This window comes from Corvus kubaryi, unplaced genomic scaffold (genome assembly GCF_017639235.1).
Source record: "Corvus kubaryi isolate FWS band 111438036 unplaced genomic scaffold, C.kubaryi_AGA036_p1.0 37387, whole genome shotgun sequence".
Lineage (NCBI taxonomy): Eukaryota > Metazoa > Chordata > Aves > Passeriformes > Corvidae > Corvus > Corvus kubaryi.
The window spans coordinates 9,987,862-10,009,407 of NW_024581129.1; the positions used below are offsets into that span (position 1 = coordinate 9,987,862).

General features: G+C 40.2%; 1 protein-coding gene across 3 annotated transcripts in view; it reads left to right on the top strand.

Moving 5' to 3' along the window:
* The window catches only part of GRIN2A (glutamate ionotropic receptor NMDA type subunit 2A), a 168,294-nt gene that overhangs the window by 89,598 nt on the left and 57,150 nt on the right, over positions 1 to 21,546 (top strand). For all 3 annotated transcript variants that reach the window (XM_042037005.1, XM_042037006.1, XM_042037004.1), the window contains 2 exons: positions 4,274 to 4,866; positions 14,605 to 14,719. In XM_042037005.1, coding sequence (XP_041892939.1) covers positions 4,274 to 4,866; positions 14,605 to 14,719 — 708 coding nt within the window. The remainder of the gene's footprint in view (positions 1 to 4,273; positions 4,867 to 14,604; positions 14,720 to 21,546) is intronic.

Consider the following 21,546-nt stretch of genomic DNA (forward strand, 5'->3'; position numbering starts at 1 on the left):
AATCTTTATGAGAATGGAATGTCTAATTTACAGTGGTGTAAAATCAGAGAAAAATTATTTTTGCTGATCTTTGTGAAAGAGAGTAAGAATGAAGCAATTAAGATAACTTTAAAGTCCTACTTATAGTCCTGTCATAATAATCTTGTTGCTAGCTGAATAAACTCATCCTCTGGATTTCTTTTTAAACTCTTTCATATTGGTTTTTGCTTCCTGTCATAATATGGTCTTACTAGTGAAGGGACTGTCCCTTGCTGTGTCTGAGGAGTGGAAAATTGATTTGGTCCTGTGTTGACCCCAGTTTTGTTCTGGTTTAGCGTTTAATTTTCATTTGACAAAAGCTATGCTAGTTTAGATAGTAAATATTTCTTTCCTTAACTGACCAACTCCTGCAGCCTTTTCCCTGGTAGGCACAAAGTACTGCCAGGACTTACCTCAGCTGTTACAGCAGCTGGGAGTGGCCCCTGCTGAGCTCATGGAAAAGCCAGAGCTGGGAAACCAAGATGTCTTGAAAATAGCTGAGGATGAGGTTTCCAGAGAAACATTCCTGTAATTTGCTGGAACTGGGGAAGTGAAACATGCAATTCTGACAACAGTGACAGGTTTATAGACTTGGTACACTAATTAAAAAGCAACTTGCTCTAATATGTTAATCTATAAATGACAGCAGCAGGGAGAGCTGCGCTGCTTTGTGCACAAGCGTGGGAACGTTGAAGTGCCCTTCTCCTGCACGACAGAACTTTATGTCACATGCAAAATTCAGGAATAACATTAAGCAAGAAGCAATTGAAGGATTATTTCCTTCTGGTGTGAAACATATGGGGAGATGTTTTGCTGTAAACTGCACACTCATGTGCAAGACAGAAACAAAAAGTTTTCATTTGCTCTTTACCTTCTCTTTTCATTGCTGGTTTTTGTTCCCATGATTGTGGTGGGATCTACCTAAGAAGCTGAGAGAGAAAACTACTTCTTCCTACTAAATTTTTACTCATATCGAGTGTAGCATCTTGGGATTGTCACGCTTTGAGATTTATCTGAGAAATTCCTCTGTAAAAACTTTCTTGCCCTGGATAAAATGTACCACTTCCTTACAACCTCCACCAGTAATCTCAATAGTTGGGGACATTGAGGAATGGAAAAAAAAATTTCTGGTGTGCATTTAAAGCACCTCTGATATTACATCTGTATTCCTACTTCAGCAATGATTTAGATGGATGTCTCAATACATGAGAAGATGACAGTTAAATGAAAATAACAGAATAATTTTGATTTTTCACAAACATCACTCTAGTTTGCATTTGAATATAGAAAATTGGAACTTACTATTTTGTTACACATATGGAATTTAAGTCTGTATAAAGCAGAGGAATAATAATGCTTTTTGAAAAGAATGTGAAGCTTAAAACCCCCCAAAATGAAAAGCTGTGTAGATGTTTAAGAATTCAATAGTTGAATCTGTTACGGTTTTATTTATTTGCTATTTCTTCACTAAACTTCTCCCTTCCCCCCCTAGTTTAATGGATATGTCCTTAAATATTCTCCTTATAGTCATTTAATTATCTGCTGAAGTTCCTAAGGCTACAGTTTGCTTGTAATCTTCCGTCTGTTTCAGATGCATTGTAAATACATCAGGTCTTCAGCTCTATAAAAGCATCCAGTGAAGTCAGTGCAGTTACATGGGATTTCTTCAGATGAGAATATCACTTGTGATATTTATGCCTCTATTTTTCCTGAACACAAACTTTGCACTGTATAATTGCAGGCTTTTCCAGCATTTTAATCACAAATTGATCATGATTGCCAAAATCACCATTGATCAGGATTTTGACTAGACTTCACATTCACAATTATAGGAAACAGGTTCTTGTAATATGGGTGTGACCTTTACAAAAATGTCTAATCAAAACTCCTTTCATAAACTGTTTTTCTAACATAATGTTTAGAAAAGGAAAGGATTTATTTGTATTACTTCTCTCTTGTTGTCAGCCTGCTGCAATGGTGACACAGAGCATTGTGCTCAAGACTGTTCTTAATTGCCAGGGAAGATGCCAAGGACTGCTCTAGGTTAAAAATCTGTATTTACTAGTTAGAAAGGTCACACTAGAAAATGTCCACGTGATTGTTTTCTGTCCTCAAATACTTGAGTTGCCTCATTGGAGAAGTTCCTTTTAATGCACAAAGGACCAAGGTGTATGTATTGTTTGAAAGAATTATTCCACTGCAGTAGTAGTCATAAAACATACGTAGAAATGGGGGAGAGTTGAAAGGATATGGATAGAGTCTAATTAATCTACTGTAAATTATTTTACTTTCTACTGTAATTTAGCATAATCAGAAATGGAAACCAAGATAAGAGTTGGAGAAGAAAACTGAAGCGATTGCCTTTGCATTACAATGTTTTTTATGCTCAGTTAGGAAGCTGCAGCAAAGCTGGATTCGTGGCACTGTCTCTAGATATCTACTTTGCTGTGTAATTGTAAATCAGTAATTAAAACATTAAATGCTGACTCTGAGCAGCTGTTCTGTGTGCTGGGTTCCTTTAGCTGTGAATATCCCCATATGAAAATCTTGTTTGCTTGTTTTTATGTATCCAGGTACAGGGTCACCAGGAAATAGCTCCTGGAAGAATTCAGCAATCAAATATTCCTTCTTCAGTTCCTCTCCAAAACATGTTTTATAACGTGTAATTAACCCACAACATCTCAAATCTGTCTCTGGCATTCAGAATCTCATCTTTGCGGTACCAAAGAAGCCATGGCAGATGATTTCATTACTACCAGCAGTGTGTATTTTATACCTTCAGTATCAGTCTTCAGGGTATGACACAAGTTGTAAGACTTTTATTGCTGTCAAGCTATATAAAATCCTGGTGTCAGCTTCTTAACACTTGGAAAGTAATAACACTCCTCATCTTCTATTAAAAAAAGTGCAGACTGTTTTCCTGGAATAGATTTGCAGAGCTTGCAGAGCTGAGTTATCATTCTCACTAATATTTGTATGTTTAACACCACCCTGCCATGAAACCCAAATCAATTAATCTGTTTCTGTTCCCTGCAAGTGTAAAATAGGATAGCAGTTTGTGACCATGATCATAAAACTCTTTAAATTAAAGGCACCGTATGTGTCTTCCATCAGAAGCCTGCATAAGAAATCTTGAATGATTCCTATCTTATTTTTAAATCATAAGCTTTTGTTTCACCAGGAGTTCATGCTTTCTGTTTCTGAAAATGATGCAGATAAGTTGCCTCTACTGGTCAAGAATAAATACTGAAGTAAAATAAAAAGGAAGAATTATACAGCTTCCCATGTATCATTTTGGCACTCTAATTATTGTATGTAAATGCAGAATGTAAAATTCAAAAATAAATTTAGATCTTACAGCAACTTAATAAAAATAGACCACTGAAAGTGTTTGGAAATTTAGTGCCAACAAAATTAACTGTGCTGCCTATTTCTAATAATGTTAAAATAAGCAGCACCTGCCCTTATGCTGTATAAAATGTTATTAATTCCGTAAATCATATGACAAATATTAGAAACCAATCTGTGCTGGGCAACATTACAGGGCAGTTAGAGACTCCGGGGCCATTGTTTGAAGTTACTTCCATTTAAGTCCTTTAATGAGGATGCTGACAGATTGCTGGTTGTCCTTGGAGTCCCATCCTGTTAATTCTCCATCAGGCATCAACGGGCCATGTGCTCTGAATGGAGCAGGACCAGTAGTGAACTCAGTCCCTGGGGACAGAAAATCTGCTTTGGCATAGTCTGAAAGTTCCTCCGAGTCTAATGAACCTTGGAAATGAAGTTCCCTCAGACATTATGTCTGGAAGTACAGAGCTCCTTCAGCATGTATACAGCATGAGCATTGCACTTTATTTCTACTGCAGCTACAAATTGGTGTGAGTTTGTTGGCTTGCATTCCTACATTTACAGGAATGTAAAACTTCCTGCTGGAGAGTTGTTCAACTGTGGGTGGCTGTCCTTAGGGAGTTTCCTCAGTAGCTACTGATCTGAGTTGTTGTCTTCAAGTGATCAAGCACTTGGAAATTTCCTATGTAAATATTGGTTTGTTACTTTTTGGCAAATATTTTAATTAGCTGTAATACCTATGATCAACATTGCTTACTGATGATCGGAAAATGATAAATCACAGCGAGTTACTGGAATGCAATAGAAGTTTGGTAGCTCTGCCAGAACAAAGAAAGCAGAATTAGAGATTCTCTTCCCTTTAGAGTTGTACCAAATTACTAATCTTTTGCTGTGTTTGGTGTTCTAGGATGTCATGTCCACGTTCTTCCAGTTTGGGGCTTCCATCCAGCAAGAAGCCATTATCATGCTGAAGATCATGCAGGATTACGACTGGCACATGTTCTCTCTGGTGACCACCACTTTCCCTGGATATCGAGATTTCATCAATGTCATTAAGACCACTGTGGAAAACAGTTTTGTGGGCTGGGACATGCAGAATGTCATCATACTCGATACTGCCTTTGGAGATGCCAAGACCCAAATTCAGCTGAAGAAAATCCATTCGTCCGTCATCCTGCTGTATTGTTCCAAGGATGAAGCTGTCTACATCCTGGATGAGGCTCGGTCCCTGGGCCTTACTGGCTATGATTTCTTTTGGATAGTTCCCAGCCTGGTTAGTGGTAACACAGAAATCACTCCCAAGGAGTTTCCTTCAGGACTCATTTCAGCAGCTTATGATGAGTGGGACTACAGTTTAGAAGCTCGGGTACGGGATGGCCTTGGGGTTATTGCCACTGCTGCGTCAGCCATGCTGGAAAAGTACTCCTTCATTCCTGAAGCAAGAACGAGCTGCTATGGACAACTGGAGAAAAATGACCGGCCCTCTCAAACCTTGCACAAGTAAGGATGATTGCTTTGGGTTGTTTTTACCTATGTAGCCTTGGCAGTTTTCTGTTCCACTGCCACTGTATGTTTTTTTGAAGGAGAATATTGTTTTTTGCTAATCCTATTGTGCCCTTTTTAAGCAATGGTTTTCAGATGTTCCGGGAGAATGTGCAAGAGGACTTGCTGCAGTGGTAGTTGTGCTCCTGGAGATGATGCGTGCTGTGGAGAATAAATACTGCTCTGAATCTAATGCAGAAGATGCCAGGAATTGGTCTTAGAGGGTGTGAAGCTGAGTTAACAAAATTGGATTGTTGTGTACTTTAACGATGAGGTAAAATTGCCACAATGCTCTGGAGGCTGTGCCTGTATCACTTGCATCAGCAGGAACCTGGTAATATTTTAGAAGACAAGCGATGTGCAGTATTAAAGAGCTGTCCCTGGGTATTATAGAAGTATTAGAATAGTTAGGCAGCTTTTATCACATAAGATCTGAAATCTGTCCCCTCTACTTGTAAAGGTATATTTTTTGTCACCTCCAATAGAATAACTGTAAAAATTAATCGGCATTAATCCAGGCTGATAGAGATGTTTCTCTAAACAGTTTCTCAGATGGGAACTGCCAAGGTTTAAATCAGGATTCTTTTTTTATTATTTTCCTTTTAATTATCCCTTTTAGACATGATACCCTGATTACTTCTATCCAAAATGTTGCACGGTAATATATTTCTTTATCTGGTCTGTGAGAGGAAGTAGGGTATCTGACATATTTTTTAATAGCTCTTGACAATATGGAAGCTACCAAGCAGTATTTATGGCATTTGTTCTGACCAAATAGTGCAGATGAAGTGCTTTCTACAGAAAAGCAGGATAGAATTGGCACAGGAAGGAAAGTTGGTGCTGATTTCAGATAAGAGATTTTAGAACAGTTTTAATCTTGAGATGTATTTGCATATTTAGATTAGGAGTTGATTACCACACGATTTCCTGGAACAGTTGTTTTCCATGAAAACAGCATCTTTGCACACAGCATTCTTCAGAAGCTTTCTTAAAAGCCAAATGCTACCACGTAAATGGATTTTAACATTTCCTTAGCGAGAACTTGCCTTTTGTATGACACTTGCAGTTTTTTTGTGCTCCCTTTTCCCCTTTCCTATTTTTGAGCCTCTGCCTCTAAAATTACAAATTCCCCAGAGACATTGCAGAAAACCCACAGTTCTTTTCCAGCTGCCCCATTTGGCCCCTGGGAGTGGCTGTGTGGCCCAGCAGGGCTCTGGGAAAGCCCTGGTGTGTCCCTGGTGTCAGGGCAGAGCAGCTGGGAGGCACTGCTGGGAGGACTGTCCTACCTGCACCCAGCGTGGCATCCCCGTGCTGGTTCTTAATGCATGTGCTGACAATGCCAGGGAGCAGTGAAAGCATCCTGTTAACCAAACTCTGTGCCTTACCAGTAGGAGCTGACCTACAAACAAAGGAGTCCACTATTAATAATTGAACTCCAGTTTCTGTGAAAGTTAAGTTGGATTCTGTCATAACTGTTGGGGTTTAAAATACTCTTAGAAGAGGCACAAAAACTTGAACCTGTTTGGAAAAAGGCTCCCACCCTATTGCTTGGCTAATACACTTGTGTAGACTTGAATTAAGTATTCAATACTCAGCATAAGCTGTATTTCTTTCAACAATCTTTATTTTCTCATTAAATCTGCATGAGTACAAGAACAGGGCTCATGAGTGCTAAGGGCAGTGAGATTAGACTTCACCAGGAGATTCTGCAGTGTGCAGTGCATGATGCACCCAGGAATTATTAATAGGAGAAGCTATAGTGCACTGTGGCTAAAAAAGTCACTTCCTGATGTGAAAGAAACACTGAGCTATGAAGTAAAAATACATTTTCTGTACTGGAGATTCTTTGAGGTTCTCCAACACCACAAGAACAAGAAGCAGGCTATTTTTAGTTTAGAAATGTCAGAATTATACTAAAATGAATAAACTTTAAATAGTCTTTCTTATGTAATAACTCCCCAAGACTGCTCTTGTCACATATAATCTGCTGGAAAGGTAAGTATATACAAGCATTTACCAGTACTAAGTAATCTCAGGAAGCTGACCAGTCTCTCCCTGCCAAGGTGAATTTCATAAATTCATTGTACTTTCTCATCCTCAGCACTAAATTGTAGCTTTCTACTTCACATGACAAATCAATGCCTGAATCAGGGTTTTATTGTGAAGTGGTATCTTCACAGTTTCAGGTCCCAGATGGTGCAAGTTTGTAATCTAAACTACAGGGTCAATGTAAATGTGTTGTTTTAAGAAACTAACCTGAATAAAGGGTTTTGGAGCATGTTCCAGAAAGGACTAAAGTTATCAGGTTATGGACTTGGGACCTACTGTACTCTGCCCCCATGTCCAGCTGGAAATCAGGACTGGAGAAGTAGGGTTGAACAAGAGGACACTGCTTGCAAGCTCAGAAGCAGAGAACTCAGTGGAAATCAGGGAAGAGGCTGTGTAAGGGGATGCCTGAGCAAAAAAAAAGCTCAAAATAGAGAAAAACCCCAGGATTTTTAGGCTCCACCTATCGTAATGACAGTCTAATTCAGCTTTAAACCCAGTATAGTATTCTGAGGCTATGCCATAATAGCTAATTTGCTTGTAAATGGAAGCTAGTAATGCTTTATGTGCGACTTCCCACATCTAGATAGCAATTTTATCTCCATTTGTGAAGAAATTCTCTGTAAAGAAAGCAAGCCATGAAGTAAAAGCTCCTCCTCCCTCTTTCTCAAATCCTTTGAGTATTAAATTGGTTTGAAGATATATTTGTTTTGAAGCACACAATTTATCTTTCCCTGTCACTGCAGTTCTAAAATGCTTTTATTGGCTTTCTAGACCCAGAAGAAAATCAGGTTTGCTTTAGTTTTTGCAATGATCTGATCAATGTTCGTTTCTGATACACATGGGAAAGCCAGTTTCTCCCTATGAATAAAGGATTTGTAATAAAATACGGGGCTCATTTTCAATGCATTAAAACCACAGATATATATGTATATTTGTATCTGTATTGATTCAGATCATCTTTTCCTATCTGTGTGAGACCCAGATCTCCCAAGGCAGAAAATCACTATTGTGTGAAATACTGGCACAGTAGGATAAATAAAATTAGCACCTCATTAATGCCAAGTCAGTTGAACGAACTCTTGTTCTCTCTGAATAAAAGAAAACGTGGGAGCAAACAAACAGCAAAACACAATAACCCTGCCAGTCATCGTGGAGAATGCTGCTGCTTTGTGCATTGAAATGGTGCTGCTTTGTTTACAAGAGTACTCAGGGTGTTTGTAGAAGTCCTGACCCTGGGAGATAGATACATTTCACTGCAACATTTCCAACCATGCCGATCCTTGCAGGGATGGATGAGGATGGTAAAGCTGTTGCCGTTATCCCAAAAAGCCAAAAGGTGTGTCTGTCCATAGGTAGTCAGTGTTTGCCGTGTGGTGCTGCCGTTTAGTGAGATTCTGTTCCGAAATACAGCCAAGCAATAGGCAGGATTTAGAGACCGTCCTTCAGCACTGAAGGTGTAGGTCCAGAAAATATCCTGCCTTTCCCAAGCATGATTTCCTTTATTTGTCATCACTGAACCAGGGAGCAGGAGCAATGGGGAGTCCAAAGAGCCAGGGACAAAAGCTTAGTTGTCCTTGCTGTTGTGGTGCTGTTATCCTTGAGCACAGCACATTCTTCAGAGGGTGAGGGTTTGCTCTCTCCCTAGTCCTGATAGTAATTCATAAGTTCAATATTTTGATTGCAGCTTTTAGCATGACAGATAAATTTGCCTCCTTTGAGCGAAATCTGGGATTAAAGGGACACAATGGTTTGATGAATAATCCATCAAATCTGTTTAATCTTTTCCTGCATACAGATCAGCAGCCAATTTATAGAGGATTCGTTCATTTAAGTCAGAAGACTCGGGAACAATAGGTATCATCTTCTTTATTGGATGATTGGAGGTGTATAATTATATGTATAATCTCTCTCTGCCCAAGAGACCCCAACATGGTGCTGGTTTACTGACAAAGCGATTCAAGAAATAATTGAGAATCTGTATTAGAGTTTTCTCCCAGGTTAGGTCAGTTTAGGAAGCAGAAAGTACCAAACAGTTACTGGATTAGAACATTACCTTGTTATTGCGATAATTAAAATAATTTAAAACAAGAGAACAAGCATAGCCTCTGGCAGTTGAGCAAAGCCTGCCTTCAGGGCTGAAAGCAGGGCTCAAAAATCAACATATAAATGAACATGCTTGGAGATGGAGCTGCTGCAGGCACCATTCCCTTGCAGGAAGCCAGGCACATATCATGGGAAAGAGTTTGGGACGCTTCTGAGGTGGTGCAGCAAGATGTAATCAAATTAGGGCTTTTTTTGAAATGTTGGTGTTAATAATAGCATTAACTTGCTAAACATTCTGGTGTTTAGTTACACTCGTCTTTGGCACATCCCAGGGAGTTGAGCCCTTTCTAGCTTTGTTCCCTCCCTCTTCGCCTCTTTCAGAAGGGCTCCCCAAGAGTTTTTGTTGTTTATCTGGCAGAACTGGGGCAAGATGACTTTTGCAGACCCAGTGGCAGTGAATGCTTTAAGGAGCAGCTGGCAGGAGGTCCCAGAAGCTGGCACGCCGCTCCTTTTGCACAGTCACTGAGCAGATCACTCCCAAAGTTTTACTCATCCATGCTGGCTCAAGGCCTAGGGAGACACAGCTCCAAAGCAACGTACCCTTGTGGAGGAGCAGGGGCTGGGAAGGGGAGGAGGATGCACAAAGAGCAAGAAGAGACTGCACCACTGCAAAGGATTTGAATTTAGAAAAAGAATCCTACATAACCTAAGATACAGAATTGACTTTAAAAAAGTGCATCAGTACCTTGTTTAATAGGGTTCTACTGCAGACCTATTTCTAGATGTACTTCAGACCATGCATTATATATTCTACATTAAGCATTTTTTGATTTAATTTTACAGGGGAAGTCTGTTTCTTAATGGTAAATAATGTGTCTTGGGGTTTGTACTGATAAGTGTCATTCAAATGTCGTGGTTGACTCATAGTAAGGAAGTTCAGCAGTTCAGAGCCTCAACAATAGAAGAAAAGACGGAATTTGGATACACTCCTGCTTTTTTAGGTATGAGGCTGAGTGAATGCCAAGCCCAGATAGGCTGGCTGTCTAGGTTATTAAAATGGTTGGGCTTACACTATTTGCAGGAAAGAGAAATATCACCAGATAACATGTTGGTTTTGAGGCATTTCATTTGCTTTAAATCTCAGTTTGGAAATTCCTTCTTTGAGAGAGAAGAGGGAGAGTTTCTCTTATGCAACATGTATTTCCCAAAGCCTCTGCTGCTTCTCTTCATTGCCTGCAGTTGTCAGAGATTTGAAACACTGCCCCACAGTGAAGAAGACACTAAATAAAAAATGATAGTCCCTGGTGATGGCACCTGGGGAGTTTATCAAGTTTGATTATCTCATCTGAGGGCAGAAAATGTAGATCTGAACTCATGGCAGAGAGGAGTCCCCTGGTCTTTCTGCACCCTGGCAGCTCTCAGGCCCTGTGGTTTATTTTACAGGTCTAGGGACTAAGTTGTCTCCTTAGGAGGTAGCTTAGAAGTGACACATTTTCATTAATGCCTCTGCCTTGCCCATTCTATTTTCCCCAGCTGTTGGTGTGTTTGGGAGCTGCATTCTAGGTGAATTTCACACTAATGATAAACCAGCCTGTTATTGCAGTGCTGATTGTGTTCCTGAAACGGACCGGTCCTGGAGGGTCTTGGGGGACACAGGTGGGTGGGCAGGAGGGTGCCCATGCTGAGGACACGAATTTTTGTGAGGATGCTTCTCCCTGGCATCCCGGAGAGAGCATGTGGAGGGTGTGGCTGGCTGGGGACTTCCTGAGCATCATTGCTCGTGAGGCTCCACAGGTGGCATCACAGCTGCTTCTGTGTCATGGGATTGCTCTGCTATGCTTCCATTCCGTCCTTGTTGGCTTTCTCACATCACCCTGAGAAGTTTTTGAGACCAGGGCTACGGTTGATCTGTGTTTGAAACAAAGTGACCTTAATAATTTACATAATGTTGTGGTTTTTTCCTTAAAATAATACCCCGCACAGAATCCACAAAGTTTTCCTGTTTGTGCTCTCAAGTCCTTGGATCTGTTAGGAGAACACTTGTGTATGTCTATTTTGCATAGACATATATATATGGTAAACCTCAAAAGAAATGCCATAGCCTGCAAACTCGTTTGCTTTGTACAGCATAGAAGTAGAAAACCTCAAAGATTCTGCTCTAGGATTTCAACTGTTTTCACACAGGGTAAGAAATCCTTAATAAACACCTCATGGACAAGGCAGTCCATGTCTCCTGTGAGCAGCTGGCCAAAAAGGTGCCTCTGTGTCAGCAATATTGTATCCAAATGGAGTTCTGAAAACTGAGCTCTCATCCCTTTGGTAAAGTCCTCACGCATTTGTTAATGGAATTAGTCAATGAAGTTGTGATACTGTAGTTACAGGGTAAGAGAACCCAGCTTTTTCAATATGTTCTCTCTTTCTGGATAAACTTAGAAGTTTGACAGGGATAAATATTGCAGTTTTGGCATTAATCTAAAGCTCTGTGTGAACTACTTGATCTTTCTGAGTCTTATAAAGTTGGAAACCTTGAAAAAAGTTCATAACTTGGGTGTTTCAAAGGCTTGCTGTAAATATGACAGCAAAAGTGTTCTGCTGTGGTGTTTCAACACTTTTCACTTTTGTTGGGGAAGGTGATGAGGAAAAAAGAATTGTATAAATGTTTCAACTGTTTTTAAATACATAGTTAAGATTTGGTTCTTTGCATGATAAAAAACCTGTTTTGGATTCACTGTGAGAATAGCTTAACTTCTGTCAAAAAAAAAAAAAGCCATTTTGATGTATGTATCACCTGGGGAATCTTTCAAATTTCAGTTTGCAGAAGTTAATTAAGACTTCAGCATCATAATACCATCACAAGGCCTTGTGCTATCATGTCTTTGCAAAGGCTGAAGCATTAATGAGGAATGAAAACAGATTAACTACAAATCCAAGGTGTGTTGTTAATTGCCCCTTCAAAGTAACGAGTTCACATAACTAAACACCTCATTTAGTTAAGAACAGCAATATGCATTTCCAAAGCTACTTCAGAAATATATTTTATCCAATTCAGAAGCCAAAGACCTCTTGCACAGAATTAACCTTGGATAAATGTAAAACTCTGTAAGAATAACATAATATAAATTCTTCACAGCCTTCTTCCTAACCAGGACCAGAAAAGCACTTGGTTATTTTTAGTAGGACAAATAGTTTGGGATCGTGGCCAGTAAAAGCAGAGCAGGACTTCTGTCCTTTGCAGAAGAAAAATGACAATTCAAAAGCGAGTGTAGGTTGTAGGCATTGATTTCTGAAGAACACGGGCAGCTGATGAATTTTGTTCAGAAGAATGTGCTTGGGAAAACAAGAATCTCTTTGAAGTTCTTTTTTATTGCTGCAGTGTGAGAATCTGGGGTAGGTCAGAGAGCGTCACTCATGGATACCTTTCTATCTGGATCAGAGAATACAATTTTAAGAGAATTTTTTTCAGATTAGGGACATTTTAAAAAAAAAACCAACTTGCAAAATGTGTTTCTTTACTTAGTGGCTGTTAAATTCACATGATTTAAAAATATACACTGAGTTCAATTTTTCACTTTAGAGTTGCGGTTGATATTGTTTTTTTCGGAACATTTGAGCATCACTACTGCATCTTGTGATGGCCCTTGACTAGCTTCCAGGCTAGGACATTTGCATATTAATCCCAAAATACGATGAGTAGTGTTTGAAATCGGGGGTGGTGGTCCTACCAAACTCCATTAAAGAAGAGTTCAACTCCAGTCCAATCACCATTTTCTGTGTAGTTAAAAACTGAAGTGAGAACAACAGCCTGATACAGTGCAGGGAGTGTGTTTGGGGTCCAGCTGTTAGGAGGGGACACAATGCTTGGCTTTCAGCTTTAGTGAAGTGAGGTGGTTTCTGCATGGCCCTGTCAGGTGATGTGTTCATTGTGAGGGCTGTTATCTCATGGGTGTGAATTGGGAGAGGGTGCAGAAGTGCCAGTACAAGTACTGCCTGTTTTCACAGGACATCCTTGATTTCCCCTTTTGGTCACTTCCCAGGCACTTCATCCCCTGGGTCGCAGTGGTTTCCAGCACTGAGTGAATGTTGTGCTGGTTCCTTACATGTGTATGCAAGTAAATCCTATTTGGCAGTTTGCTGCCTCTCAAGGTGCCAAACAAGCCTTTTGTTCCCAAGCAAGATCTTTCGCTGTTGGATGAAAAATGGAATATGTGGGAAATTAGTTCAACTGAACAGCAAAGTTCTGTCAAGGGGAAAATTTTCACACTGAAAGTCTGTCATGAACCATGAGTTATGATGGGTGAATTTACAAATTGCTGTCAAACTGGTGCTGAATGATGTTAATATGGCTGTTCAGGGTAGTGCACATTTAATTGTTAACCAATGCCAGTATTTTTTCTGGGTCTATATATGTTTATTTAGTGTGCTTCTGCTACTGGTGTTTTCAAGCAGCTATGTCAATACAAAACCTCCTCTGAATCTGGAGCTGAGGAATTTTGTCTATGTCACATTCCCCAGGAGATCATGCTACTACTACAGCTAAAAAAGCCAACGAAAACAACTCCTTCAACCCCATACAAACATGTAGGACAGTATGAGTTTCTTGTGGGTAAAACACTACAGGTAATATATGAAGAACAGTAAATTTCTGCCCTTCAGAACACATCTTTCTGTAGGATGGACATCTGCACTTCCGTGTGCATCAGTCTTGGGCTGCATTTCTTTCAATTAAATACACTGAGAATTCAGTGCAATTCAGTGTGAATAACTTCAGACTGCAGACATGGGCTGGGGGCATATTATCTTCTTCCCAAGATTTTGAATTGCAGTTTTACCTCTTACTTGTGGGATAGCTTTGTCAGGCTCATGCTAACAGTGTGGAGCTTTGATTTTTTCCAACAAAATTTTGCAAGTTCTCCTTCTCGTACATTTTAATCTGTGTCCCTCTATTTTTTTTCCTATTCAAAATGCTAATTAATTTATACATCTTTTGAAAACCATTGAAATTTAAGCTAAATGCAAAAGAATAAAACATAAATCCTTTTTCTTTTGAAATTACTGATCTGAAATATTTACCAACACTTTCAATGCTTTCATGTCTGCTTTTGGCATTAGTGGAATTTATCCTTGTGTCACAACACTGTGTGTAGGTACAGTTCTGGGAAGAGCTGGCTGGGCTCTTGGAGGTCGGAACAGGGGAAGACAGACTGCATGCACTTTGCTCTGAGTATTACTCAGTGATGCAGTAGTACAGTGTTACATACAGAGGTGATGTAGGTTTGCTTAAAATGCTCCTGAAAAGCTGGTGAGGTTGTGCAAAGTGCCAGAAAGGTTATTCATGGAGGGGAGAGATTATTCATATATAATATGGAAGCTGTTAAAAATGATGTCTGCATTATAATTCATACATAAACAATATTTTGCTTTGTCTTGAGCTATGAGCTGCCTTGAAATGCCTGGACTCCCCATGCTGCAAGCACAGGCTTTCGACAGCACTGGCAGGGTTTGGTGCATGGATTTAATCAGTGGTTCTGGTGACTGAACTTGCTGCTCATTAACTGCTGGACAGCCCATTAATTTTTCAATGAACTTTTCTTCCTTGCCTTCCAGGTTTATGATGAATGTGACTTGGGAAGGTAGAGATTTGTCCTTCACAGCAGATGGTTACCAGGCACACCCGAGGCTGGTGGTGATAGTGCTGAACAACGAGCGGGAATGGGAGAAGGTGAGCGCTGCTCCGGGCGTGGGAGGTGCTGAGGGACGAGGAGAGGGATGAATGTCACACATGTCAGTGATTCTGCTCTAGCAGCTTTGTCACAGCACTGCAGAAAAGATAATTTTACACGATCCTGAGTGTCTGATGAGTTTTAACAGGGAAAGCAACAGAGCAGTGAAGAAAAGCCACGTGGATTTCAGATTTCTGTGAAACGCACCCTGCATTTCCAGTTCTTCTTACAATTTAGTAAAATAAAATGGATAACTGAAAAACGTCCAAAAGCTTGATCCTCAGCTACTTGAATTTGGATGAATTGTTATATCTTGAAAATTCCAGTCCTTTTATTTGCTTGATTTTGTATTTTTTGACATATTTTATAGTAAAAGTACAATTTTTTAAAAAAAACCTGTGAAGTTCCTGTTGAATTGGGGGATAATCCTGTCAAAAATTAGAATCTTGACTAGTACAGGTAGACAAGTAATCTCCACACACTTCTATATAGACTAGAGGGAAAAATGTCTTAACGTCAAGGTTAACCATATATGTAAGTAATAAATAAAAAAGTTTATCACAAGCATCTTTTCTTTAAAACTCCAGTCTCAGCTTGTGATTGTTTTGGCTCTGAGTTTTGCAGGCTGTGCCCTATGTTTTAAAAAATTGTTTTAAGCAACCGTTTGTAATATAAGTCTGTAGGAAAACATACATCTAGATCATCCACCACGTTTATTTTAAATTCATGAAACATGATTCTGCATTATCTAAATGGCTGCTGAAATTTATGAATTTTTTGTTCTAGTTCTAAAAACCCATTAAATCAACTTAAAACTCCAGTTTATAAGGCTACACGACTCTTCATGATGATGAATAATAATGACAAAATCTGAATTACTGAAGGACATCTCAGTAAATATGCTAGTCATGCAAAAACAGAGAGTAGTCCTAGATTATGCTGTGTATTTCTTTATGTTCATTTGATGCAAATTTAATTCTCTGGATAAATTTAATCCTCTCCAAATGTGTCAATCTGAATCTTTGGAGGAATCATTTGCTTACTGACTGTTATGAAAATTTCTTACCCTATTTTAAAATTCTTCAGCAGTCTGCATATCATATATAATGTTCTAGAAAAAATGTTATACTGCTTGGGGAATATTGTTGGTATGAAATGCCAAAGGAAGAAAATGCTCAGGCAGCCAACAATGCTTATGTTAAAATAATTTCATACATTTTGTACCTTTAAACTTCTCTAACGAGACCCTTCAAAGGACAGGGAGAGATGGGTTTGATGTTTTTGAAAAATGATCTAACAGCAGCAAAGAAATACTGGATATATGAACCAACATTATTTCCAAGAAATAACTTGAGCCTGCTTTAACCTTCAAGTGACGTCTCCGTCAGAGAATGAGGATTTGGGGCAGGTTGTGTGGTGCCTGCCCATGGGTGTTGTACGGCAGCAGTGCCCACCCCTCCTGCAGTGCTGGGCTGAGGGGCTCTCTGGAGGCTGATCCTTAGTTTGTCTGTGCAGTTTTCCAGCTGTAAATCCCTTCCTGCTCATTGTCAGGTTTGAGGGGCTTCTAGGAGGAAGAACACAAATGGATGTGTGATTGTGTGTGGCCCCTGCTCTGGAGCCCTGCTGGTGGCAGGCCAGGCGAGGTGCATGGGCAGGGCAGCCTGGGCAGCTCTGCTGGCTGCTGCTCCAGCACTGGGCTGTGGGAAGGGGGCCAGGTTTAATTAGGAATTATGTCAGAGGGCAGAAGTGAAAGGCGGCCAAGAACGCTATGTCACCATCAGACTTATTCTTCTGACCACAGGCTGATCCCTGCCTCTGTGGATGAGGACAAGTAGACTGACTAATCAATTATCCTGGCAAGCTGGACATAGCTCTTGGCTGTCTGGGCACACCCCACATCTTTTCAGCACAGTGTCACTGCACTTCAGCTCCACTGATTTAGAGATTGAGAAGGCCCTTCCCTTCCACATGGTCTATTTGAACAGCTCTCATTGTTGTCTCAGTGTTCTCTCCAAGTTGCACGTTTTACCCCATATCTCTTAGGCAATTTCTTTCTTCTTGTTCCTTTCTCCTTGAGCTGTTTTGCTCAATTTTAAAACTGTCAGAGTTACTCATCTGAGATCTAACATTTGCTGCTCTGAGTTTCCAGACAGGCATGCGCTTCTCCTTTCTCTTACAGTGGAGCAGGGAGTATCACAAAATAGTTTGATTGAAATCTTATTAAATATCCTCAGTCCTATATGGAAAAAAATCAAGTCTTAGTATCTAATTAAATGACTTACTCATGTGAAAAAATGACAATGCAACAGCCTGTTAATCCTCATAATGTAACTAATGTACATATTACAAGTAGCTACTTTATTATTTATGTAGAAAGAGTAATTGTGGTTTAGGTGAAGATTTTTTTACCTGGTATTGACCTGAAAATTCAAGCTTTATCATGAAAACAATTTTTCTTTGGTTTTAATCTGCTTTTACTAAAAAAATTTCTTCCTTGGTTTCAGAATTTATAAAGCTTGAGGTTACAGAGAAGCCATTAACCATAGCTGGAGAACATATATCTCACCCCTCGGAAAAAAGGCTCTTTTTTCTTTACAAGTGACTCAGTATTGAAACTTTGAGGTGATAACTTCACATGTAAATGGGTTGTCCCATATCAGATGCTGAAAAAAGCTGTTTGGACGATAATAGTTTGAAGACTGAAAATCACTTTTTGGGCATGTTTCGCAGGCATCCAGCAAGATATTTTGACAGATCCTGAAGCAGCTACTCAAACTTCTGACACCAACATTCATATTCTTGCTGCTGATCTTGACAGGCAAAGGGGGTGCTGTTCTCAGGCAAGAGATTTTTAAGAAGACAAGCTTAATGTGCTTGTTAAGGTGAAACTTGATAAATTTACCAGAGTTAACAGTGTTGCCCAAATATCACCAAAGGTGCTGCAGGATCACTTTGCTAGTGCTCAACAACCTTCAGAGGTTCAGCAACCCCAGGTGCAGCTCCCCTGTTAATGTTATCTCAGAGAGGTGGGACCTGGATGTCTCACCTGGCCCATCAACTTCACTGAGCTGCCAACTTCACACACTGCTAGTCTGGCTTTTTTTTTTTTTTTTAATTAATATATTTTTAAATGTGGAAATAACCCAAACCAATCCAATATTAAAATCATATACTAGAATCTGATTAGCACTGGCAAAAGTAGGCAGTTTAATTAGCAGTGCATATCACATATTTTAAGGTGGGGAGGACTGTATTTAAAGATGAGTGTCTAAAGATGAGTTCCAGGGTAAAAACAATTTTTATTGGTGTTCCCAGGTAGATACAGATAAAATTATCATGGTGGTCTGTATTCTGGGTGAATTTGTCTGCTATGTGGCACAATTGCTAATTAAACACCACTGCAAGAACTATTAGTTACATCCAGGTTTATTCTAAATAGAGCTTGTCATCTTTAACTTTCTACTAATGCAGGATTTAATGCAGAACTTGATTTTGCTCTGATTAAATAGCATATGCCAGATTCACAAGCTCTGTGTGGGGTTGTACACATTTGTATCTGAGTAGGAACGAGTGGACAGAGGGTGCATGATTCCTGCCTGGAGTAAATGAACCAAGGTCTTCACAGAGAGCTCCATCTGGCTACCAACCTCCACCGTCACATAGCCCAGAAAACACAGCTTCTGGATCTGACTGTGGAGCTGACTTCACTGGGCAGGAGCTGAGAGACCCAGCGCTTGGGCAGATTTCTGACAGCTTTTTGTCAGAGTACTGTGGGGATAAAAAAATCAGTGAGGTGCTCCAGGGTAATTTCTTGTGAAATCTCAATTGATTTGAGCAAGGGTCGTGACAGCTGAGGGATCCTCGTGTCTCGTGGTAGACATTCCCTAACACTTGTGAGGAAATGCAGATATTTTAACTAGAACAGATGAAATTGCCTGAGCTAATCATCTATTTGCTGGGATATCTTTTGTCAGTAGCTCTGTGTTGTAATGTGATATATTCTTTTTGCCCGTAGCAGAAGCAGCAGTGTGCTCTTTAACATCTGTTGGGCTGTCATTCCCTGTATTCTGTCCTTGTTGTTTTGTGTATTTAGTCTTCCTGTAAATATGCCTATCCTGACACTTAGTGTCGGCTGAAAATTGCATATTGTTTCTGTATCAGTGAGCTTTTGCCTAGCCTAAAGGCCTTTCCTTTGACCTTTACTGTGCTGAATTGTTTGAGTTGCACCAATTATTATGCAGCATCTCTTAAATCATCCAAGGAGGATGGATCCCACCTCTTTGCTGATGTAAGGGAATCACAACTCCCATGGAAAGCCGAGGTGGCGTGCTTTGCCCCTGTTCTTTACACCTATGTATTAGAGAACAGGAAGACTTTCAGGGCAGCTCTTCCTCTCTGGAGGTAAAGTTATGTCTGTCTGGGCATTCCTGGAACACTGTACGGTCCTCACTGAGTGCAGAGGTGACAAAAGTCTTCTCCCACTGGGAGGTGGAGGAAGGAGCTGTCTATTTGTTTGGCTCTCATCCTTTCTAATGACATAATCAACTCATAAAATGGCTCCTCTGGCATGAGTCTGAACTCTGGAGCTTCACAGTTGTCTGGGATGTTGCCCAGAACCAAAACTGTACCAGCCACTGAGGATTTGGTGAGTGCTAATTAATAATTCCGTATTGAAAAATGAGGCTGCAGGAGGTGGTAGCTTTTCTTTTTCCTCTTGTTTATAATCTCTCTGGGTCCTGTGTTTTCCTTGGAGCCCTGCTGGTCACAGGACTGGTGCCTTCCTAATGGTGTCAGCAGCAGCCATGAGGGAAGAGGAGGACATTTGCATTCCCCATATGAGATTTTGCAGCAAATTTTGAAAACTTCAAAGTCTTTAAATGGAGGTCTTCAAACCATTCAGGACTGTAAAACACTTATAAATAAGACATGGAATATTTTGTCATTTAAATTTAGAGTGCCATTGTGAAATACAGACCTTCAGAGGCATAAAGTGACACAAAGGTTTGCAGCAGCAGGTGTACAGCAGATGCTGTGTCTGGAGGAAGGGTTTTGATCTTGTGCTTTGTTCTGCAGCTGTTATTGCTAACCTGATAAACTCTATTTTAGCTTTTTAGTTATTGATTTAAATCTTCCATAGTAGCTCTTCCTCTTAAGTGGAAAAGTGTAATGAAAAAATAGTAGTAAATATTTTTTCAATAAAGCAAGATGGGTTAGATTTTGTATTTGCTCAGCACTATTTTCTTAACTGGGACAGCCCAAAAAGTATGTTTTGCAATGTATGTGAGTTTAATGTAAAAGGAACATCCCTGAAAATCTTCCTCTTTTCAAAAGTTTGGCTGGGTACTCCTGGGAGTGCATTTACTATCCCTGTTGTCATGTAACATTTTTTCTTACAAAGGGATGATGAGTGTGTACTGTGTGCAGTTCCCATCTGCTGGGAGGAGGGTGACAGGACCGAGGTATTTGTTTGTTTTTGGTGAGATATGCCAGTGTGACAGACTCTCTTTCCGTGCCAACATTGGCACACAAAGAAGCTCTGCTCAGGATCTGGCCTTGCTCTTTTTCTCTGGTTCGATGGCCTCCGTGAGGGTGTGTGAACAGGATTGTGCCAATCATCCTTACATTGTTCAGAGACTGCTTTAGGATGCAGCGGGAGGGGGACTCTGAGGTACAGCAATGTGTAACTGTGCAGGTGTCTGTGTGCCTTTGGCTGCCACACAGAAACACACCAAATTCTTCATTATCACTCTCCTTGGCCACAATCTTCCAAAGATAACGAGGCTTGGATGAGGTGGTCAAAACACATGTGCCAGAGTCAGATGTAAGGTGCTTTAGGCAATGGTGGATGAGATGAGACGAGCACCCTGTGACCGCTAATTCAGTCTGACTTCAAACAAACTCTTCCATGCTCTCAGCTATTTCCCCCTTTCCTTCCTGCATCTTGTAAAGATTAAACCAAAGAGAATATTTCAGACTGTGTGTGAAGTGGGAGAAAATAGGAAAAAATGTGCAAGTTCAAAAGAAATACAATGGTTATATGTACCCTTGCATGTCTGTACTTGAAGATGAGTTTTGCAGCTACCGTAGTGAATCAATGGTTTGATTCACTATTGAAACTGTATTTTTAATGTAATTTCCATTCTTTTGGCAATAAATGAGGATTTCTATGGTTTGGGACCCAATCTGTCCCAAAAACATTTCTATTGCCCTTTTTTCAAGTGAGGGCCACCTTCTGTATTTCTCTGGGATCAAGCCCATATTATTATCATCAGTATAACTAGGAATGACAGAAATTTTTCATAAGTCTCTATTTTGTGGCATTTCTATACAGTACAATAAATGTATCTGCATGCACTTTTGGACAGTTCTGCAATGGAGCATATCTGCATTTTTAGCTTAGTATTACCCTCAGCTTGACTTTTCCTTTTAAAAAAATGATTTACAAATGCATACTTCTGTGTTTATTACTTCAACACAGCAGTTTTATAGATGCAACTCTCAAAAGAAATTATTTCCCCAGATCCAGGTGTTTAAAAATGTGTCTGGTTATATTCTCCTCAGAACAGTAAAATGGAGTTGCTCCCACTGAAGTAGGAAGAATATCAGGGTTCTTCTGTTAACACCACCAAAGCAGTCGCTGTGCTTTTGGCAGGGCCAGGCGACCTCGTTGGGATAGTTCTTGTTGGTCCCTGTGACAGGGACACAGATGCCGGGGGTGGCTGGCAGAGAGATGTGCTTGGGGATCAGAGGGTGGCTGGCAGTGGGATGTGCCTCGGGATCAGGGGGTGGCTGGCAGTGGGATGTGCCTCGGGAGCAGGGGGTGGCT